This window comes from Bos javanicus, chromosome 19 (genome assembly GCF_032452875.1).
Source record: "Bos javanicus breed banteng chromosome 19, ARS-OSU_banteng_1.0, whole genome shotgun sequence".
Taxonomy (NCBI): domain Eukaryota; kingdom Metazoa; phylum Chordata; class Mammalia; order Artiodactyla; family Bovidae; genus Bos; species Bos javanicus.
In genome coordinates this window covers 22,215,259-22,239,125 of record NC_083886.1, presented here as the reverse complement: position 1 = coordinate 22,239,125, position 23,867 = coordinate 22,215,259, and the positions used below count along the sequence as shown (strand labels likewise).

The window sequence follows — 23,867 nt, the reverse complement described above, 5'->3', positions numbered from 1 at the left end:
TAAGTTAGTGGTATTATTATAACTTTCTTCTTCAAAAGGCTAAGATAGCAAACATTAAACAGTCGTTTTTATGTCCCAGCACAGTGTTGGGAACTATGTGGACTAGAAAAGAAGAATGACATCAGCAAAGAGCTTAGAATGTAATCGGGGATGTGAGCTAATCTGAAATGATGTGAAATAATTTGATGATCCAAGACTTGCTGAGTACGAGTTTGTGAGTTACTGACCATAACTCACACATTCTGAAGCAGTGATGCTCAAACTTCAGAGTACATCAGAATCACCTGCAGAGCTTGTTAAACTGCCGTTTGCTGGACTCCACCTGAAGAGTTTGATTTGGGGAGAGGGAGGCAGTAATATTTACGTTTTTAGCAAGTTTTCAAGTATTGCTGATGCTGCTGGTCCAGGAATCACACTTTGAGAACAACCCATCTAAAATCCATAACAGTCACTTGCATGTATTAAAAATAGAAATTTGTGGATCATTTCCAAAAATTGTGAGTTTTGGTAGAGCTAAAGCTGAGATCGATCACTCACTTTATCTTCTTCTCATTAATAAAATTCCAGAGTTGGGATTGCACCTCTAAATGTTAAAATAATTTCAACCACAAGAGACTTGGGAAAGCATAAGGGAGCAGTTAGGAAGGCTGAATTGGCAATTAATTTTTTTTCTTTGCTGCTAAAATATGCAGCTTCAGCTGCTTTACATTTATAAAGTATAAATTCAAAAAATGTAACTGAAGCCTTTGAATGAATTCAGAGTTCAAGTGATAAGCCATTTTATAGCAGTTGTTTTGAATTGTTGCAAACACATAGTCATTATGTTTCAGATTATTGAGTGAGTCATCTTCAAGAAAATGAGTGAATACATTGTGTGACTTTGGACAAATTAGCACTTTTCTAACTGAAAGAAGTATTTGTAGACTCAAAGCAAAGCTCTTTGTTTTGAGTTAAATTTGAAATGCTGAAACTCTCATCCTGGGGATTGTGCATAAGGTTAAAAGTTTGCTAGTCAACTGAAAGTACTGCTTTTATTTTTTTAATAATTCAACAACAAATAGAGGCACTAAATCCCACATTTTGCTTTAGCATTGAAAATAGGACTAAACTAATTTTTCCTCCAGGAAAGTTCTGCATTGTAAATACAGTCTTAAGCATTAAATTTAGTACTTAGGAAAACTGTAGCTGATAAAATGAAGACAGTGGTTTTATAGTACTCTTACAGATTATCAAAAACCCATTTAATTTAAAAAAAAAAATAGACTAGGAAATTAAGAACTTTCCTAACATTTAAAGTAACATTAGCTAATGTTTTTAACTAGAACTGAGGTTCTGGCAAGGTACTACTAGAAGGTGTCTTTGAGTAATTTGCAGGAGAATTTAAGAAAATGAGTTTTTTGGTTTTGTTATATAGTACATTAATTTTTTTTCCAAAAAGAAAATGTTTTGTCTTTAATCAGACAGTACAGAAATGCATAAAGAACAGAGTAAAAAAAGCACTTTGTACACTGTACCCCACGAAAATCATTCTTACTGTTTGGATGAGTATCCTTCTAGTCTTAAGTGTATGTGTAAGAGTATGTGGAAGGACTGATGCTAACACTGAAGCTCCAATGCTTTGGCCACCTGATGTGAAGAGCTGATCCACTATAAAAGACCTTGATGCTGGGAAAGATTGAGGGCAAGAGGAGAAGTGGGTGACAGAGGATGAGATGGTTGGATGGCATCACTGACCTAGTGGACATGAGTTTGAGCAAACTCAGGGAGATGGTGAAGGACAGGGAATCTTGGCATGCTGCAGTTCATGGGGTCACAGAGAGTGGAACTCGACTTGGCAACTGAACAGCAACAATGTGTCTGATGCTCTGCAATCTGCTCTTCCTGAACTGGGCCAGTGGTGCAAACAGCCACATTTGAGTGTCAGAAAACCTTGCAGTCTGCCTAAAGCATGATCTCTGTAGTGCTGACAAGCAAAAGTATAAAGTAATTTAAAACGTATCTCTAGGTTGTGTGTGCTTATAAAGGTGACAGTGGGTCACAGAAGATTTGTCAATGGTTGACGAGACTTGGGGGAGGGACAGTATAGGTTTGAAAGGCTGCTCAGTTCTGAGCAGTGATAAAAAATGCATTATCACTGACCTTTATAACTGTTAAGTTTTCTACACTTGATCTGAGCTCAGAAATGAAAGAAGAAAAAAAGTGTGTCATGTCAGATAATGCCTTTTTTCCCCCTTTTTTGAAATAGAAAGCTAAAAATATAAATGTTTTATAACCTGCTTTCATCACACTTTCCTGTGGGTATCTTTCCATGTCAGTAAATAAACCTGCTTTTAATGACTACACCGATATAAGTCCTAGAGTTGTTTTTTTGTTGTTGTTTTTTAAGAATTTCATAGAGATTTTTAAAAATAATAAAATCCAGAGACTCCTTCAAGTTCTATTCTTTTGAAGACAGTGTTCTTTAGTCTATTAGTGTCACATCTGAAGTCTATTTTAATTTTAGATATTAACTTTGCTTTGTTCTTTTGGCTAGAAATTAGTATTTACATAGTTTTGAAACCTTTCTTTCTGACGGATTGGGTGAGCTGCATGTCTAGGCGTTGGGACTTTATATGTGGCTTCCCTCCAGGTAAACATGGCATGCAGGGGCGTGGTGTAAGACTTGGGGGAAAGAGATTAATTAAAGGTGCACTGTAAGCTTCAGGAGGGGTATTTCCTAACTTGGGTGATGCTGAGGAGGGAAGTTATTGCATCAGTTCTTGAACTGCTTGTAATCAGATAAAACTTTTAAATGAGGGAAGTTTTAACATTCTTTGATAGATGAGCTTTGAGAACAGTGGGGTTCTTATCTCTCAAAAAGCATCGTGAGATGAGTTCTCAGACCTAGCATTGCTGGATCTAGTTCTCCTGAAATTTGTATTAGGATTCCAAATTTAGCAGTAAAGGGACTTTCTTAGAGTACTTTTCTCAGTTGCTATTGCTGCCACCTTTTAAAATCCAAAATGCTATTTTATTTGGGTGATTAGAGTAAACCTCAGTAGTATCCTTTTCAATGAGAGCTTCAGTTAATCAAATGCATTCGAGTCATTGTCTTATTCAGGCCATCTATTCCATGGAAATTCTGGAAACTGAGGAAATAATGGAATTGCGACCAGTTCTAATATTACAGTATTATCTGCAAAATGCTATTTTTAATTATATTTCTCTGATTGGCTTGATGAATTCAATTATTAGATATTGTTAAATTCCCTCTAACAGAGGAGTGAAATAGATCTCAAACCAGGGTGGGTATTAGGTTTTTCTTTATCCTGTGGCTCTTACATTTTAATTTAATTCCTTAATCTAGAATCTTGAAGCTTACAGGGAATTTTGAGACCTCAAGTTGACTTGAGGCTTTGCAAAAAAAATTATAATTATAAAAAAAATTTAATCTTATCCTTCTAATTAGGACATAGGTATTAAATTAACATGATGGCTTCCTGACTCCCTGATTAAAGCTCCATTTCTGCTTAGTAAAAATTTAGTAATAGCTGTAGGTACCATGTAGAGGGCCATGATCAAATCCCAAGACCTCTAAGTGCAATTCTTCCATCTAAGAAGCTGAAAATGGAGTGAATCCGTGATGTGCCAGTTGTTGTTGTTTAGTCGCTAAGTCACGTCCAACTCTTTTGTGACCCCATGGACTGTAGCCCACTAGGCTTCTATGTCTGTAGAATTTCCCAGGCAAGAATACTGGAATGAGTTCCCATTTCGTTCTCCAGGAGATAATCCCAGCCCAGGGATTGAACCCATATCTCCTGCATTGGCAGGCAGATTCTTTACCAGTGAGCCACTAGGGAAGCTAGTAACTCAAGCCTAAATCAGAGTGAGATGACTGAGACCTTTCCCATTAGGTTTGGGATCTTCTGTTATGGTTAGACAAAACAAGGGAGGGCCAAACATTTGAAATGCTCTTTATATTTTAAATAGACACATAGATAAACAAACACACACCTCACTTGTAAAAGAAACACAACTAATGTTTTATTTGAATATCACAAACTTGCTAACTTGGCCTGGTAACTTACATAATAGGTAATGTTTATGGAGTTTGTTTGTTTGTTTTTACTTGTACTGGCTTCCGCTTAGCTAGTCAGTCCCCACTAATAGATGTAGAAGTTGTAAATAAATGACCAGAAGCACAGTTCAGTTGTCCCCATCTGCATGTGAGCCTTTCCAGAAATCTTCAGAGCTTTGACAGCATAGAAGGCCTCTAACATACATATTCAGGAAACTGAACAGTTAGGGCTTGCCAAAACAGGCCCAGGTTTAGATATATAATAGTATCTAGGTATGTAATAATACCTGAGACCTTGTTTATTAGAAATTCTAGTTTACTTGCGCCAGGTGTTTGGTTAATTTAATATTTTGTGGAGTGTTTCTAGAATCTCAGCGTCTACGCTGCCTCCCAGTCCTCCTCATATGCATCTGCTACTGCCCATTACTCTGTGTGTATAATGCTCACTCGATCTGAGCCCATGGGACTAGATCTTTGTCGGTCTAAATATTAGTTACCTCTTAACTTCTCACAGGTGAATTTGGTTTAAAATGTTCTGTTATTTCAGGAAACATAAAAGTCAGCAGTACAGCTCTCTACCTGCTACATGGAGTCAGAATGGTGGGAATTACATTCTTGGTATATGAGCTCTTACCAGAAACAAGCTTAATGTAGCTACTTTGGTGTCTGTGCTCACAGGTAGCTTTTCCTTGGAGAGTCACAGTGGAGGCAGAAAGACAGCCAGGAGCGCCTCACCTCTGCCTTACTAAGTGGGTCATTTGATGGCTCTTTTTTTTTTTCTTTACCTGTGAGACCATCACCACAGTCTATGCTATGGACATATTCATCATCTCTGATTGTTTCCTCCAGAGACTTCCCTGGTGGTCCAGTGGTTAAGAATCTGCTTTCCAATGCAGGGGACATGGGTTCAATCCCTGGTTGGGAAACTAAGATCCCACATGCTGTGCAGTGTGGCCAAAAATAAATAAAAGTTCCCTCCAACCCTCCCTCCTTCCATCTTCTTCCTCCTCCTTACAATGATGATGATGGCGACAATTAGCAGAAGACGTACCCTCTTAGCAAATTTTTTTAGTAGACTTTATTTTTTAGAACAGTTTTAAGTTCACAGTAAAATTGAGCAGAAGGTGCAGAGACTTTGCACACACCTTCTATTACCCCTCATGCATAGCCTTCTCCATTATTACTGTCTCCCACAAGAGCTGATTACATTTGATGGACCTGCACTGACACATCGTTATTATCAAAGTCCATGGTTTACATAAGAGTTCACCCTTGGGTGTTGTACATTTTTTTAGGTTTTGACAAATATATAGTGACGTGTAGTCCACCACTTTAGTATCATACAGAGTTATTTCACTGCCCTAAAAATCCTTAGTGCTCCTCTAACCTCTGGCAACCACTGATCTTTTTACTGACTCCATAGTTTTACCTTTTCCAGAATGTCATAGAGCTGGAACCATACAGTAGATATCTAGCCTCTTCTTGTTGGCTTCTTTCCCTTAGTAATGTGCATGTAAGATTCCTCCATGTCTTTTCATGGCTTGACAGCTCCTTTCTTTTTAACACTGAGTAATGCTTACTCCTTGGAAGGAAAGTTATGACCAACCTAGATAGCGTATTAAAAAGCAGAGACATTACTTTGCCAACAAAGATCCATCTAGTCAAGGCTATGGTTTTTCCAGTGGTCATGTATGGATGTGAGAGTTGGACTGTGAAGAAAGCTAAACGCCAAAGAATTGATGCTTTTGAACCGTGGTGTTGGAGAAGATTCTTGAGAGTCCCTTGGACTGCAAGGAGATCCAACCAGTCCATCCTAAAGCAAATCAGTCCTGGGTGTTCTTTGGAAGGAATGATGCTGAGGCTGAAACTCCAATATTTTGGCCACCTCATGCGAAGAGTTGATTCATTGGAAAAGACCCTGATGCTGGGAGGGATTGGGGGCAGGAGGACAAGGGGACGACAGAGGATGAGATGGCTGGATGGCATCACCAACTCGATGGACATGAGTTTGGGTAAACTCCAGGAGTTGGTGATGGACAGTGCGATTCATGGGGTCGCAAAGAGTCGGACACAACTGAGTAACTGAACTGAACTGAATGTTCCATTATCTGGGTGTACCATAATCTATCCATTCACCTACTGGAGAATATCTTGTTGCTTCCCACTGTTGGAAGATCTTAAAGTAAAACTAGAGCATCATGTCCTCTTACTCCAGATATTTAAGAAAAAGGTATAACCAACAAGGCCATTATCATGCTGACAGTAAGCTCTTAATGTAATCTAAGACCATGTGCATATTTGAATTTTGTGAAGGCCCTTTTAAAATAGCATAATTTTGACAAAAATAATATAAACTTCTGATATCTGAAACAAAATCTTATAGTGCATAATCTGTAAGAGTTCAATAGAGCATACTCCTCTGCGATATTAAACTTTGCTTCATATTATAATTGTTGATGGGACTTGGATCTGTGAGTCACAGATCACATTCCACTCTTAGGTCAATAGAACATGCCAGGGTAATTGTTACTATTATAAATTATCCTGACAGCAAATGTTTATTGAGCATTTAGTATATGCCAAGCACTGTACTTCACATGCATTATTTCATATGATTCTTATAACCCAGTGGAATACCTGTTATATCCCTTCCAAATAACTTACTGAAGGCTTCATAGTTAATACATGAGTTGAAATTTAAATTTAGGTCTCCTAACTATGGCTCTGCTATCTCCCTGAGTTTACTTTAAAATGGTGATATAAAAAAAATAAAAATAAAAATAAAATGGTGATATAAAAAGGGTTGAATGATCTTAAATTGATCTTGTAAATTTCTTAATTTCCAGGCTGTAAGACTAGAAAGTACTTACCAGAATCGAACACGCTATATGGTAGTGGTTTCAACTAATGGTAGACAAGACACTGAAGAAAGCATCGTCCTAGGAATGGATTTCTCCTCTAATGACAGGTATGATACCTCAAATGGGAGGATGAGATAACCTCTTTTTAAACAACCTACTCCAGTTGCCTTTTGAGTTATCACAAGAACATCTTACGCAGTTCTGCCTCTAAAATGTTCATTGTATAAAACTAGAGAACATCAAAAGTATCTTAGACACACAGTCTTTAGAGACAGAATTGTTTACTGATGTCTTAGGTTATGTGTCCCTGATTTACCACTGTTCCTTACCTTCTTCCTCTCATCTTTAGGTGGTAATGATATAAAGAAAATGGTTTAAAGTTCTATCTCCAAGGAGGAAAAAAAAATGGCTTTTCTTTGCAATCCACTTTATTTTAAGCCATAATGACTCACTTGGTGATTCTGGGGCACACATCCTTTGTGATTTTGTACCAGTAGGTTCTGGGGTTAAAGAGAGCCCACTTTAATTCCCATCTCTTACATCCATGGCCTTACACCTTGCTTCTGTCAGATGTCACACTTCCTTTTTTCTTCTTCTGAGTTAGAAAGGAGTGGGGAAGGATGATTTCTAAAACTCAAAACAGAACCTTTTATAATATTCACCTTTGACTTTAGCAGCACTTTACATCCTAAGATTAAAGATATCACACAGAACTTGGCTCCTTTGTGCCCTGAAAGTTTGTCGCTTTCTTTTTTTAATCTTCCCACTTTTTCTGGAGAAATCTTAGGAAGACTGTGGAATGTGGCTGCTAAGCAGATCTTCGCACTGTAGATAATAAGCCTCAGGAAATCCTGCCAGATGTCTCAAAGCGTGGACTTCCTGGTTCAGGACTAGAGTGCAATTGTGGAGTAGCTAGGGGTGTGACCCAGGCTGGGAGAATTTAGCCACAGAGAACAAAGAAGACTGAGAGCTCTTCTCATTGTCCTGATGTTGGAAGGAGGGGAAAAAAAATCACACTGTCACCAGAAAGATTTTCGAACTAGTGTTTACCTGGGCTTGAACATAGCAGTCAGCCTGAAAATGATTTGTGGGTTCAGCAGGATCACAGGGCCAGAGTCGTTACCTTGTATACCACTCACAGCCTTTAATTGTAATACCCTGAAATTACACAGGATTGAAAACCACATTTAGGAAGCTTTTTCTCCTGCCCGGTTTTAACCTCTTCTGTTAGCTAAGCAGCAGATCTTTCAAGAAGTATTCATCCTGTAAGAATACTTATCTTGCCTACATTCATTAGTATTTTAAAACCCCTGCCTTGGGTTTTTCTCTTTCTAGATCTGTACTGTCTAGGATGATAGCCACTAATCACATTGTAACTATTTAAATAAAATTAAATAAAACTAAAGTTTCAGTTCCTCTGCCACGACTAGCCACATTTCACATGCTCTAGCTGTATGTGGCTTGTGGCTTGCGTGTTGGACAGAACATTTCCATCGTCACAGAAAGATCAGGTGGACAGTGCTGCTCTCCATCTTACTTCCTTTCTTTGGTTCTCCCTGACCACTCTTTTGGAAGTCCCATAAAACAGGAACTGGAGCTGGGTGGACACATCATTTGAGTCTTGCCCAAGAGAGAGAAGGTGACAACTGCAGATTCTCCTGACCCAGAGTGTGAGAAGTCAGGTGTCCAATGCTATCTCTCTTTCACTTTGTCCTGAACATCCCCAGAAATCATAAAGAATGCTTATTAATGTGAGTGTCCAGTAATTTATCCTCAGTAAACTGCATCTGTCTTTGGTAATAGTCCTGCCTGAATCATATCTGACCAACAAAAGAAAATTTTCATTTATGGAAGACAAAATGTGATAAGAAAAGCTAGAGAAACTAGTTTTAATTCGGTTTGGTAAATTTGATATTATGAATTATTCCCCTACACCCTCTGTTTGAATGAGCTTAGATAGTAAGAAAAATGCTACCTACTTCAGAATACCATTGCTCAGGTAATCTAGTATCATTTCTGTCTCAGTTGCTGTTTAAGGAACCTGTATCCTTTTGTATCTGAGAATACAAAAAGTTAATGTTTCAAAACAGTATTAAACCAGAGTGGAACCCAGAATGTTTATGACATGTTCATTCAAAGGATTCTCAAAATCTATTATAGCCAATTTATTTAGCCTCTTTATAAGATGTTTAAGTATTGTGTTATATTTTATGTAATAATTTTTTTAATAAAAAGTATAGCTTTAGTTTCCAGATTGCATTTGATACATATTTCAAGTTATAAAAGAGCTTTATGATGTTTTAATTTTTTCTCATTCCACCAATACCTTGAAATGTCTGGTACATGGAGGTACTCAATGAATATTTTTTAATGAGATGAGTATCTATTAAAAGAAGTAACTATATTTTAATGGAGAAAATCTCATGTGACTCAAGATAAACTAGATAAAAATACTAGATGTGCCTAATTCAGGCCTCTCTTTCCTGTCATGTGATGAAGCTACTCCTTAATGTAAAAACACATTCTAACCTGAATACAAGCAGAAAATGTGATGTTTGGTTCCTGCATATCATTGTCACTTGTCTAAAGTTTAACTGGTGTCCAGTCATGAGCCCATGGATCACACTCCTTTGAACCTTTGGTACCTGGTTTAGTTACTTAATTTCTCAATTTGTCACTAAGCTATCGACCCTTCATATACTTGTTGCTAGGACCTAGTTAAGCATTTGCTTAAAAAAAAAAACTTACTCTAAAAACTCACTCAACCTTGAGAAGCCATTTTCAAAACAGGTTTTCTCTGCACCCATCTCATCTATTCAACAAAAACAGTGGTAGAGCTGTCTTCCTCCCTCCAGGGCCTGGCACAAGAGCTGTTCAGGAGTTCAGGCCCAAGGTTACAGTGTGCATCAGCTGTTCAATCTTGATCTGAATCTCCTACTCTGGAATCACTAGTGGCGTTGTGAGCAATACAGGCCAGCAAGTGCGGTGCACATTAGATGCAGCCCAACGAGGGGACGGCCTCCCTTAGCCCTGCAGTGACTCCAGCGATGGAAGTTCCACGTTCCCTGTATTGTTCTTAGTGCATTATCATGATGTCCCCCTCCCTGCCCTGCCAAAATCACTCTACGTTTTATTAGAGCACCCAGTACAGATTCATATTCAACATTTGTTTTACATGACAACACAGTCATATGTATTTTTCACTTTAATTTTTTTTTTCACTTTAGTGCTCGTTTCAGCAGCACATATACTAATATTGGAACGATACAGAGAAGATTTAGCATGGTCCCTGAGCAAGGATGACACGCAAGTTCATGAAGTGTTCCATATTTTTTTAAAAACATATATATATATTTTTTTTTCACTTTATGTTAGATTTTTATGATAACCCTATGAGGTTCAGGCTTTGTTACCTGCATTTTAAGATGAAGAAATTAAGGCTAAGAAGGGTTAAATAACATGTCAAAAGGAATTGAAATATTGAAGGAGATTAGGTTCAGATCTTTTGACATAGTATAACTAACTGCTCAATAAATGGTATTTGTTATGTTTAGGCACTATTGCACACATTTTTTTTTTTTTTTTGGTGTGTTATCTAATTTAATCTTCAAAACAGGCCAATAAAGAAGGTATTTTTTATCCCAGTTTTACAGATAGGAAACTGGAGCACAACACAGTTAATTATACGATTAATGTCAGAATCCAGATTCCAGAGCCCCTCTGACACCAGAGCCTGTGTTCTTAACCATCCTTTACTGTTCCATCTCCTACATCCAGTGTTCTTCCTCCTATATCATGTTGCTTTTCTAGATGTATTGGCAGGGAGAGAGTGTGGGAGCCTTTGGGAGACTAGATTGAAGGGAAAATGGCTTATGGCAGCCTTAAGGAGAAGAAGTGGCAGAAGTCTAAGGTAATTATAGTTGTCCAGAGAAGTGGTGTGGTAGAGACTCAATTAGGAGTCCATGGTTTCCTATTCAAGCCTGTTCCACTAACTTAAAACTAATTTCCTTCCTGGAATAGTGTGTAATTTAAACAATATTTTAACATACGATCCTAGAGCTACCCCTTTGTTGGTTGTTGAGAGTCCTGTTCACTCTGTATTTCAGCAGTGCTGTTTCAGTGCATAGCCACCAAGCACTGTTGTATTCATTTAAATGGCAGTGTGTCTATTTTGTCTCTCTAAGCCATCAACAATTACTTTTCCCTTTTAGACTACTGAGTATATTCTGGCATTTAATAAATCTATGTAAACCTTGGAATTAAAATTGAGCAAATCACATTCAGAGATCTGCAGTAACCAGCAGTAGTTCTTGGTATTAGAAATAATTCTTAGAGTTGACTTGGGAGCTGTAATCTTGGGCTGAGCCCTGCCAGTAGCACATCAGCCATCACCTGGTCTTTTTAGATAGCAGCCATTGGCAAGACAGCAATACAGGAAGCTGAGTCAGTTAAGTTTTCTTTGTTAAATATATAAGTATCTAACTAACAAATATAGTTAGTTATATAACAGATACTAATATAAGTACCTAACTAACTGTTAAACACCTATTTAAAACAGCTTCTGGCACATACATTGGATTCGTTGTAATATGTTAGAAATTTCTCCGCCTTGTCAGAATTTAGAACTTAGGGACTTATCCTTTGTGGTGAAAGAGTTAAAAAAAAGAACTGCTTCCTAGGGTAATAGAAAGTAACTTACGGATTATTTCTTGTCTTGCAGTAGCACTTGTACCATGGGCTTAGTCCTGCCTCTCTGGAGTGACACCCTAATCCATTTGGATGGTGATGGGTAAGAGCTTTCCCTTTTTATTCTCCTACAGAAAGCCAAGGGGTGGGGTTCCGTCTTAGTGCCCATTCATTCAGCTGAATGGGAGGCCCATTGTACCCAACTGAACTGTCATATCAGCAGCTCAGCAAGTCCTTTTAAACTCCTGTTTTGTAAAGTAGAGTAAAAATACAACTTGCCAGAGCCTCTCACTTCTGTTCTTCTGGGCTGACTATGGTAAGAATCCAAACAAAGACGAGCTAGTCTGTTGGCTCACTCTTTAGTCTGAGCATGTGGGACTGTTGCAATGCTCTCCCGGAGGATGATATGTTCTGTTTCAAATAACCTCTCGCCGCCTCTGCCAGCTGTCGGCCTACAGTATAATCCATTTCTGTGCCAGTTCTTTCCAGTGACCCCCCACCCCCACCTCCTGGTGTTTTTAGAATTTGTCCCCAAGAGACCAAGATGTTTGCTCCAGTTTATAATACCGGGGTCAGGTTTACTAAGAACTCGCAAGACTTGCAAGTAGAAATATACAGCAGAACAGTTTGTCCATAGCTACAGCTGGGAAATGGTATGTAATTCCCTCACTCCAACGTGGGAGGCCACTCATGGTGCTTGGTAGATAAAATCAATTTGTTGAAGGACTTTTCAGTCAAGTCCTACTCCAGTTAACTTCTGCACAAAGTACTTGATACCTTCTACTGAGCCAGCAGTTGCTAGCCTAGGAAACAACCTTGAAAACTCACAACTGAAATAACCTCCTCTCACTTAACGGATTTTTGTTTCATTCTGTTCTCCTTAGTGGGTTCAGCGTCTCGACAGATAACAGAGTTCACATATTCAAACCTGTATCTGTGCAGGCAATGTGGTAAGAGGACTTTTAATATCTCTACAAAAGTTTTTTTTAATATGTTATTGAAACAGTATTTTATGAGAAATTGTATTTGAAATGGAACAGTTCTTTATGAAAATGTCTGGTGATCTGTTTGTGTGTATAGGATTTTGTGTGATCTGTTTGTGTGGCCATGATAGTTAAAGATGTCCTAGAAGTTCAGTTTTCAAATGATCACAATGGAAGGCCTTCAGCATTGGTGAACAAGTGAATCCATAGCCAGTCGGAACTGAGCTTTATAGGGACACATTGACTCAGTTAGTTGGTAGCCATGTAGAGCTGCATCTAGAACATTCGTGACTGTGCATTAATTTCCCCTTTCTTCAGGTAATCAGGGAAAGCATTGATGGAGTTACATTATATATCGATGTTTCCATTTAAATTGTTGGCAGCTGTTTGTTACACTATTTATATAATGCACATAAATTCTAGAAAAAACCCTGTAGTTGTTAATAACCATCAGCTGATGTACTGACACTTCTGGGGTTACTTACTGTGTGTGTCAGGCATTGAGTGCTCTATATAAGGATTACATCTAATCATCACACCAACTCCCCAAAATAATATTATTAGCTCTTTATGATGGGTGAGAGAGGTCACATAACTGGCCTACGAGTATCTCTTACATTTAGACAGAATAGACTCTTTTTCTTTTGTTCTGGATTGTCTAGAAAAATGATCCAATATAAGCAGGGAGTGATGTGATTCTTAAGATTCAGAGTCATCCCCCGGTCAGGGATTTGAATTTCAGTCCCTCGTTCAGTTGCCTGTTCTGTAGTGGAAGTCCCCATGAGGAGCAGAATGGGCAGAATGCAAGCCAAAGGAGAAATAAAGGAGCCTGAAAAAGACTCCAGGGAGATCACTTACCCCTGAATAACTGGATTGATAGGCTTGAAGTGGGTGCAGTCCTAAAAGAGAGTCCACTGAACATTAAATCTTATCACCTCATACAGTAATTGAGATAGGACAGAGTTTCAGGTCATGTGTTTAGACCAATTTTTAGTTTTAGGCCATATTTCAGTGATAAATTTCTCATAGAAAAACTCATAACCTCTTTTGACTAAGATTCAGTTAAAAGCAACTGACCTGCAGTTACACACTGCTGTATTCAAAATGGATAAATGACAAGGACCTACTGTATAGCACATGAAATTCTACTCAATGTTATGTGCCAGCCTGGATGGGAGAGAGGCTTGGGGGAGAATGGATACATGTATATGTATGGCTGAGGCCCTTCACTGCTCACCTGAAACTATCACAACATTGTTCATCAGCTGTACCCCAATACAAAATAAAACATTTAAAGTTTGAAGGGGAAAAAAAAGCATCTGACCTGTACCAAACAAAACCCAACAGCCTAAGTCCCATAAATGCAGTGTTCTCTGCTATATTTTGGGGAGGGATACAAATCTGTCTTAATTCTTTAGGATTCAAGTAGTTCAAGCTTTGATGTTTTAAAGTAGACCGACTAGTCCTAGCTGTGTTAGCTTATTGCAGAATAAACTTTTTTTTGGTGTACCACATGGGGAGTAGTGAACTGAAAGTCACAGGAAAACAAAAAACCCTAGTAGATGATGTGTGAATCAAAGCAGCGTTTAAACCAGGTGTTTCCTTCACAGGAAGGTGGTTACTATAGCCTCTCTCCTGTACACAGCTGAAATACAAGGTGGCTGTGCCTTGAATGTGTTTTAGGGTACTTGTACCAAATACTTGTGCCATATGCTTTTGAAGCATGTGTTTCCTGGATGAAGAAAACATGCATTGAATATCCTGTATGTTGCACTAAGCTGGCTTTTACTTTAGAATATGTGTTCATGCTCAGTCGTGTCCAACACTTTTTGTGGCCCCTTGGGCTGTAGCCTGCCAGGCTCTTCTGTCCATGGGATTTCCCAGGCAATGCCTGGGAGTGGGTTGCCATTTCCTCCTCCAGGGGATCTTCCCAACCGGCACGTCTCCTACACCGCCAGTGGATTCTTTACCTGCTGAGCCTGCGGGTGACTAGAGACTTGAATCTGTGTAATGAAACTAAAATTTGCTGAGAATTCGGCTTCAGTTCAGTTCAGTCACTCAGTCGTGTCCGACTCTTTGCCGACCCCATGATTCACAGCACGCCAGGCCTCCCTGTCCATCACCAACTCCCGGAGTTCACTCAAACTCACGTCCATCGAGTCGGTGATGCCATCCAGCCATCTCATCTTCTGTCGTCCCCTTCTCCTCCTGCCCCCAATCCCTCCCAGCATCAGGGTCTTTTCCAATGAGTCAGCTCTTCGCATGAGGTGGCCAGAGTACTGGAGTTTCAGCTTTAGCATCATTCCTTCCAAAGAACACCCAGGACTGAACTCCTTTAGAATGGACTGGTTGGATCTCCTTGAAGTCCAAGGGACTCTCAAGAGTCTTCTCCAACACCAAAGTTGGAGAACCACCAACACCATCAATTCTTCGGCGCTCAGCTTTCTTCACAGTCCAACTCTCAGAATTTGGCTTAGTTTGAGTAAAAGGAAGCATTTTAAAAGTTTCTGTGATTTTGTTCTTTCGAGAAAATCTAATTCCCTAGTAGAAATGGACTGGCATGTTTTCCCAATCAAAATTGGTCATAATTTTATCTTTTAATGTACATTATATGAGGTTGACAAGGATTCAAGAAACAGCAGTGTCACAGCCTCACTGATGGGAAGATAAACTGGAGTGATCTTTCTGGAGAGTGATTTGCCAGGACAGTTTACCATTTTGTATACCCTTTGACATAGTGATTCTGCTTCCAAGAATTTATCCTGAGGTAATAATCAAGGGTATGTGCAGATTTTTAACTGTTAAGAATCTTTATCAGTTGTTTTAATAGCATCAAAAAAATGGAAAGCAATTTTTAAATGTCTAAAAAACTAGGAATCAATTAAATTCCAGTACATCCATGTTTCTAAATATGCAGCCATTGAAAATTATCTAGTTGAACATTTATTGACATGGAAAAATGTTGACAACAAAGTGTAAAGTAAAAGAACAAATTAAATGATATGCAGAATATGATCATGTCTTTATTTTAGATCTCTGCAGAGACAAACAGACTGGAAAGATCTATACTAAAAGCTTAACAGTTGTTATTTCTGGATGGTCAGATTATAGGATATTCCTGCCTTTTACCTCAGGTCCCTAAATTTTCTAAAATGAGGATGATCATATTTGTTATGAAAGAAGAAACAGTAAAAAGGCATTTTTAAGCAAAATATATAAATAGATTGGCCACAGAGTTCTCTCATAATGTCCTTTTCCCTTAGGAAAGAGATATTAATTTATAGTTAATAAGGCATTTCATTTACAAATTTTAACTTTGAACTAGAAGGCTTTTTGGTTTTTTTTTTTTAAAGAAGGCATTCTTTTAGGCTCTTGAGATACATCAGTAAATAAAAACACAGAAAGATACCTGCTTTGGGGTAACTAACTTCCTAGCATTTCTGGCTCAAGTTTTTCCCAAGTATATAACCAAAACAATATTTTTCAGTTTTGTTTACCTTTCTTGGGTTCCTAGATCTGGAGTCAGAGATCTAATTAGTCACAGAATAACCAGAGCTGTTCTTAGAAAGTAGCTCAAGGGTATGAATAAATGGCTTAAAGTGACTAGGGGACTAAGGCAGCAAGAATGATAAATGTCACTAGAGCAGTACATCCTGGACATAAAAGGACTTGTCCTCAAGGCTTAGGGACATCTGTCTATGTGATCTTTGTGGAACCTCTAAGAATTATAGGGAATATATGCTCTACGTGACCCTGTGCCAAGAGAAACAAATCTTTGTGTAGTAAATGAAGTAGATCTTTTGTCCTCTAGTGATACGGGCCATAGCGTGGTTCCAATTACAGCTGTATATAACCATAACTATATCTAACTGGGCCTCCCTGGTAGCTCAGCAGTAAAGAATCCACCTGCCAATGCAGGAGACACAGGAGATGTGGGTTCAGTCCCTGGGTTGGAAAGATCCCCTGGTGAAGGAAATGGCAACCCACTCCAGTATTCTTGCCTGGAAAATCCCATGAACAGAGTAGCCTGGTCTGTAGTCCAGGCTATAGTTCATGGGGGTCACAAAACAGTTGGACATGACTTACCAACTAAACAACAGCAGCAACAAATGTCTAACTGTATATATTGTGAGCTCATGGTGAGCTCCGCAGGTACTGGGACCTATTTTCCACTGGTAGGTTGTCAGTTCCCCTCCACCCCACCACCACCTTTATAATGCATCATATTTTTCAGCAAGAAATGTCTAGTTGATTGCTATGAATAGATAATATAGTATTATTATAATCAGAATCAGAGAATCTTGATTTCCAAGCAATAGATTCTCCAGAGGCCCAATTCTGTAAGATTTTAAAATTGGCAGAGTTTGGGGTATACATGGATTACTGGCCTTTAGGTATCCCCACAGGTCTCCAGTCTCACTTCCCAGCCTATCTTTCAGGTCTGCACTGCAGAGTTTACACAAGGCTTGTGAAGTGGCCAGAATGCATAACTACTACCCCGGCAGCCTGTTTCTCACCTGGGTGAGTTACTATGAGAGCCATATCAACTCAGACCAGTCCTCGGTCAACGAATGGAATGCTATGCAAGATGTACAGTCCCACCGACCTGACTCTCCTGCTCTCTTCACAGACATGTAAGTCATCTTGCTGGGGATCCCAGACGTCCCCTCTGTTAGGTTCTCAAGGGTTTGGAAGCAACATGTTCCTCCCTAATCTCTCCTCTAAGGGAATGAACCTTACGAGTGATACTAGTCATTGTTGACACTACACATCTGCCACACAAAGAACCCTGTTCTTTCTGTTGTATGTAAAGACCTGAAGAGTCTCACACCTGAGCACAGCGGAGTCTCCACAGTTAAGGACTGCAGTACCATAAAATCCCATTAATTCCGATTCCACTAATTGGAAATTTGAGTTTAAAGGAGTTCGGCTGAGCTCTTGTCTTTGCATTATCTATAAAAGAAGCATTTGCTAAGCAAGTTAATGACATTGAGAAGCTTTAGCGCAGATGTTTCTAAACACTTCAGAAAATGTTTCCAGTCAATTTAAAAGAATACTGACATTTTAACTGATTTCTGTTAAGATTTTTTTAAATACATTTTATAATTTGTGTCTTAGCCCCGCATTTGACTTACCGGGTCTGTAGATTTTTTATTAAATCTCCCTGCTGTGCTGTGAATTGGATAAAGACCTAAGTTGAAGCTGATGTTTATTTCCTTTTAGTTAGGTCTGTGTGTTGAAACTTATGAAATTTTTTCATACCTAGTTCCTGCTTTCGAAATTAATCAGGATGTTTATTTTGCTCTGAATTGATCTTTCTTCACCTCCAAGGTATTTTCTACATCTGGGAAAGAAGAGTAGCGACTTACTAAAAGGGTCTTACACCACTTCACCTTCAGATTCCGGAAGTGACACCTAAACAGTGCATGATTTTTTTAAAGGCTTAATTTAGATAAGAAATGCCTTTTTTACTAGAAAAAAGTGAAATTTCCAAAAATCGTGTGCAGGGAATAGTCATTAAAAAAGTGGAAACTTTGCTGTGTAGGATATGATTGGTACAAGGGTCAGTTAGTACTGGTAGCTCTAGTCCCTGCAAGATTCCACAGTGACTAAAAAGATAAGCATAGTATGGCCTTCAGAATTGGGGGCCGTGTTTTATTGTCGTTTTGGTTTTGGTTTTTCTATTTTGTTTTGTTGTTGTTGTTTTGGACATGGCATACAGCTTGCAGGATCTTAGTTCCCTGGGGTAGAAGCTCAGAATCTTAACCACTGATTGCCAGCAAAGTCCACATGAGCAGTATTATTGATTTACTCTTTATGACTGGTTGATGAGTGTCAGAGGAACGGACGTCTCATCTGGTTTATAAACAGACACTTTGAATCAGAGAGAGAAAAACTTTCTTTTCATTTTTCCTGATTTTATTAGAGAGAATTTGAAAATTACAGCCCCAAAAAAGGAAGAAAATGAAATTGCCCATAATCTCTCTCTGCTAAGTCGCTTCAGTCATGTCCAACTCTGTGCGACCCCAGAGACGGCAGCCCACCAGGCTCCCCCGTCCCTGGGATTCTCCAGCCAAGAACACTGGAGTGGGTTGCCATTTCCTTCTCCAGTGCATGTAAGTGAAAAGTAAAAGTGAAGTCACTTAGTGATGTCCAACTTTTAGCGACTCCATGGACTACAGCCCACCAGGCTCCTCCATCCATGGGATTTTCCAGGCAAGAGTACTGGAGTGGGTTGCCATTGCCTTCTCCAATCTCTCTCTATCCCTGAGCAAAAATGAATAAATAAATATGTAAAATATAGTCACTGGCACATGGTAAAGACCCATTAAATGTTAATTCTTCGTATGTACAATATAACCACAGTTTTAAGATACATTTAGTAAACAAGTGTCTGTCTATAGTAAAAGAGACAGAGCTGTAGGTCAGAGTACTAATAATGATAGAAGGATTTTCAGTGATTTTTATCTTCTTTCTGTATGTATGTATTTTCCAAATTTTTCTTTAGTGAAATTGAGGGAGAAAGTATGTTTGTGATATAATGCCTTTTCCATTCCCTCTTCTTTCCTAAGTTGACTAGAAGAGCCTTAAAAAGAATGCTGAGGATACAGAGAATGTATGCCAAAATGGACTTAAGTGCTCCACTGTGAATAAAGTTTATATTATGAAATCCAGGGAAGGTTGAGAAGGGAACATAGGTATATGGTGCCTCCGGTGTAGGTCAAATGTTACACTAGGCACTTCATCCATAGTATCTCATTTAATTCTCATAAAAACCTCATGAGACAGAGAGTATTACTGTTCTTATTTTATAGAAAAGGAAACCAGGCTCAGTGAAAGAAAGAAATTTGTTCAGGTCATATAAATAGTAAGTAGCAGGGCTGGGGTTAAAACCCGGGTGTGGACTTCCCCTGGTGGTCTAGTGGTTAAGAATCTGCCTGACAATGCAGGGGACACAGATTTAATCCCACATACCATGCAGCAGCTAAGCCCATGCGCCACAACTACTGAGCCTGTGCTCTGCAACAAGAGAAGCCACTGCAGTGAGACGCCCTCGCACCACAGCTAGAGAGTAGCCCTTGCTTGCCACAACTGGAAAAAGCCCACGAGCAGCAAAAATGACTAAAGCCAAAATTTAAGAACACAAAACAAGCAAAAAAAAATTAAAAGAAAAAACACCCAGGTGTATTTGCTCCCAAACACTCTGCCCCAATAAGTGTGAAGGATTGGGAGAAAGGCTGCTAAACTAGGGAATCGAACCCATTGCACTCAGGTGCTACAATTTGTTTTTTTTAAGACCAATGTTTATTTTTAATAGACTGAAATGTGTAACTCTCTACCATTAGCTATGTCTAGGAAAAGTGGTGGGGAGTGTGGTTAAGCATTTTATTCCTGGTCAAGACTGGGGTGCTTGAGCTGATTGACAGGGGAATGGCATAGGTGTTAGCTATACTCTGCAGGGTTCATGAGAAACTTATGAATCCAAGTGGTAGGGAACCCCAAGGTTGTGGTCTCAGAGCATCCATCTTTGGAGATTATACGAAGCTATTTTTGCAGCCAGTGATAAGGCTGTAGGCAGCAAAGGCAGGCAGGATGCCTGAAGGCTTAGTCCATTTCCATCTCCAAATAAGGAAGTTCAGAACGGATACCTTCTTGAGTAGGTAGGAGGGAAGGCAGAGACAGAAAGAGCTCCCTGTGAGCCCCACTCAGATGCTGCGTCTTAAGGAATAATGCTTTTAGAGAGAAACATCCAGTTATGTTGAACCAGTATCTTTCTAGTAATTGGAGAATCAGCCTCCTAGTTTGATTTCATAATAAAGTTCCAACGGAAGTTTGTATTTTTAAGAGAGTTGGAAGACTAATGGAAGCAGCATTATCCTGTAGGTAGAGTGTTAAGCTGGGCAAAGAGTTCTGGTTCTCTTGCCATTGTAAGTGACGGTTGGCATATCATTTAACCTCTCAGTTGTTTATTTCCTTTATCTGTAAAATGGGAATAATAATTTCACAGAAATATTGCAAGAGCTTTTGTGGAAAAGGAAAATATTTTGGATAGGGTACTGTAGGTAGTTAATCCTTGAAATTCATTTTGGAAGAGAATTTGCTTCATTGAAGAAGGCAGAAATCACTCTTCTCTCTTTCCCAGTCATAGCAACAAATGATCAGCACTGGGTGGCATTTTTAAGCTACAAAAGACGCAGTTGCATAGTAGGTCATACCCAGCTTGGTTTTCTAGCTCAACAAGCGGTGCTGAGGGTTACTTGATGGAAATGGTCCTCCATTAAAGTACTACACTCAGTGTAGCCTATTTGTCTTTACTCCTTCTTGGATCTTTATATATGAATGTATTTATGGGCTTTTAGACATGTACAGCCTCTTCAAGTAATAATTTCTCCCTGTTACATTCTATAATTCTGAAAAGAAACTTAAAATATCAATTTCTTTTTTCCCTGCCTCCAGAATATAAATTTAAAAGTAACAAAAGGAAAAGCCTGACAATTTGGAAACAATCAAATGACACATTCATTAACTTGGTCCTTTTCTTACCTAAGAAAAATCACCATTTCTCTCTTCTCAGACCAACTGAACGTGAGCGGACAGAGAGGCTAATTAAAACCAGATTAAGGGAGATTATGATGCAAAAGGATTTGGAGAATATCACATCGAAAGAGGTACGAGACCTTGAGTCCTCATTGTTCAAGGCTAGAGATAGATTAATAATAGGCGGGGGGCTGGAAATGGTGACTGATTGAAAGTCCAGAGGGACCATTCAGAGATTAGTACAGTTATGTCATCTCTGTTTCAGATACGAACTGAACTAGAAATGCAAATGGTGTGCAACTTGCGAGAATTCAAGGAATTTATAGATAATGAAATGATAGTGATCCTTGGTCAGATGGATAGCCCTACACAGATATTCGAGCACGTGTTCTTGGTAAGTCTTAGGGCCAATTTAAAGGGGTGTGCCAAACTTCATCTCTGCCAACTCATAGGGGGCAATTATCAAATTTTATTATACTTAAAGAAAATGTAGCTTATGTTAAAAACAAAGGTAATAAATACCCAAACCTCATCACTTCCTAATTATTTGACTACATTTTACTGTTATCTGTGCTCTAAAGGTTATTTACGTCTGTTGTGTGGTGGAAAGGTTATATAACGGTATGCTTCTGCTCATTTCTTCCCAGTTACTCAGTGACAACAGTTGACTATGGTGGGAAAATTTACACCAAGGAAGTTGGCAGATGCTACAGATCAAGCCTTTTCTCCCCATGGGTGGTTAAAGATCTCATGCTGTTGGAAGTAATAGTCACAAAGCAGACCAGTCCAGTGTATACAAATAGAATGATCCTTGGATGTCAAATGGGTCTGCCAAATGGGTCTAAGGTCTGATACATCTGAACAGAGCAGAAAACTACCTCTAACAGAGACTATTGGACTTTCAAAATATTTGAAACCCTGCAGCTACATTTTCAGTCCCTCAGTTACTTTTTGATTACCAAATCTTCAGTGACTTAAAATTGTTCTTGATGGTGCTGGACATTCAGTGACTTGTAATTAGCCCAAGGAGAGGTCTCTGACAGATGGATTAGGAAAGATTCTAAAATCCCAAGACCGATTTATCTCCCAAATGTTAAAGAGTTCTTGTTTTCATCTGTACATGGTAGTGGGAACAAGGATACACAAGGATAATTAAAGTCAGTGGAGAACACCAAAACCTCACTTTTATTTCCGGTTCTCACATACTTTGGCTAAAAATGCTAACAAGGAACTAAATTGATTGGTTTGAATTTCACTTCCTTTCTCTGATAAGGACATTTGTGAGCTGTGAAAGGATTAGAAGCTGGGAAACAGGGAAGAGGAATAAATGCTCAGGAACTGACTAAACTGGATCATCTCACCCTGAATATGAGTTTGTTTCACCCAGCACTTAGACTTCATGCCATTGAAGGCTTGTACCCTGAATTAACTTGTTGACACTTTGGAGAGTGTGTGCTTGTCGAGTGATTCATGGGGCGTATAGCTATGAAATTACTCATGAAAAGCTGTGAGCTGGGAGGGGAACTGCTTTTCCATTACTTTAACTTGACCAATGTGTGTTGCCATTTCTGGATATAGATCATACGGCAAAACTGTCATTGACCTTTTCCATTTGTGTAGCACCTGGCTCTGCTGACTTTTGTATGTAATTCTATGAGGGTTTAAGTATTCCCTGTTCTTGTATCCTTGGAAAGAATTTTTTGTGTTGTCCATAGAAAACGTATGAGTCATTCATTCAAATGGACCCTGCCCCCAACTGTCTCCATGTAACATGACTAATTTTTATGACAGGCAAGTGCCTGTAGCCAAAAATAACTCGTTAGAAAGTGACCAAAGCTATAAACTTGGAGTTGCTTTTCCACTGAGCTTGAATCTTAATACCTAAAAGGATGCAGACATGATAAATGTCAAATTCAGTCACTATCTAGCTGTTTAATTTCAGACATACTTCCCTGTGTTTCAGATGCCACCCTCTTAAGAGCTACCTTCTCCTTTCCTCTTCTTCAAATGTTACTATTTTAGGACATATAAATACATGTTAATAGTACTTTAAACAGAAAGAACAATCCAGTTCTCCCCAAATTAGTCCCTAATCAGCTAGAAAGGCCTTTGAGTATTTGTATCAATAGATTCATCCTGTTATTTCATGATTATTGACATAGTCTTCTGACTTGGGTTTTTCTCTTACTACAAAAATTCGATTTCATTGCAAAAAATTTTAGACAGCTTTAGAAGACAATAAACGACATTTAATCAACACAAGAGAGATAAACACCATTATCCTTGCTTATATAATACTGCATTCTAGCTCTTTTTTACTTTTTAAATATATATCTGTGCATATTTTTGAAAAAGGGAAAATGTATTCAGCTTCAGATATAATTCTGTTTTCTCTAAATGGACATGCTCTTTGCCTTGTGAATATTTTTCTTTTGGGGGGGGCAATTTTCGAACTGGAGAGTTCTGAAATTTAACTCTTATGCAGCAAAATAAGTGCACGAACAGGTTGTCTAAACATCTTATTGTACCTCTTCCTTCATGGCTTCCTCCCTTTGTTTGCATCGTCACATCCTGTGTCCAAACCCGTATCTCTTCTCCAGTGAGTCTGTGCTCCGCTGGCTTTCCCAGCAGTTGACTTGGAAAAAGAGGTCTTATCCAAACTGCAAGTGGTGGTGTTAATTTTCTGCAAAGTCATTTTATCTTGTTCATAGCTGCCATGCCTGGAGTGCAAGCAGACTGTGT

At 38.8% G+C, this 23,867-nt stretch overlaps 1 protein-coding gene and 3 non-coding genes across 12 annotated transcripts in view; all 4 read left to right on the top strand.

Moving 5' to 3' along the window:
• Positions 1-23,867, top strand: part of SSH2 (slingshot protein phosphatase 2) — a 246,584-nt gene that overhangs the window by 191,767 nt on the left and 30,950 nt on the right. For 5 of the 9 annotated variants that reach the window (XM_061389501.1, XM_061389505.1, XM_061389503.1 and 2 more), the window contains 6 exons: positions 6,904-7,025; positions 11,639-11,707; positions 12,489-12,554; positions 17,027-17,221; positions 21,163-21,256; positions 21,391-21,519. In XM_061389501.1, coding sequence (XP_061245485.1) covers positions 6,904-7,025; positions 11,639-11,707; positions 12,489-12,554; positions 17,027-17,221; positions 21,163-21,256; positions 21,391-21,519 — 675 coding nt within the window. Of the gene's footprint in view, positions 1-6,903; positions 7,026-11,638; positions 11,708-12,488; positions 12,555-15,244; positions 15,368-17,026; positions 17,222-21,162; positions 21,257-21,390; positions 21,520-23,867 lie in introns of those variants that run through there. The other 4 variants (XM_061389502.1, XM_061389504.1, XM_061389509.1 and 1 more) reach the window with 3 other exon arrangements.
• On the top strand, positions 1,890-1,969 carry LOC133233149 (small nucleolar RNA U2-19). Its single transcript, XR_009731624.1, has one exon. It is a non-coding gene; the product is annotated as a small nucleolar RNA U2-19 (small nucleolar RNA).
• Positions 2,109-2,179, top strand: LOC133233147 (small nucleolar RNA U2-30). Its single transcript, XR_009731622.1, has one exon. It is a non-coding gene; the product is annotated as a small nucleolar RNA U2-30 (small nucleolar RNA).
• On the top strand, positions 10,145-10,252 carry LOC133233083 (U6 spliceosomal RNA). Its single transcript, XR_009731566.1, has one exon. It is a non-coding gene; the product is annotated as a U6 spliceosomal RNA (small nuclear RNA).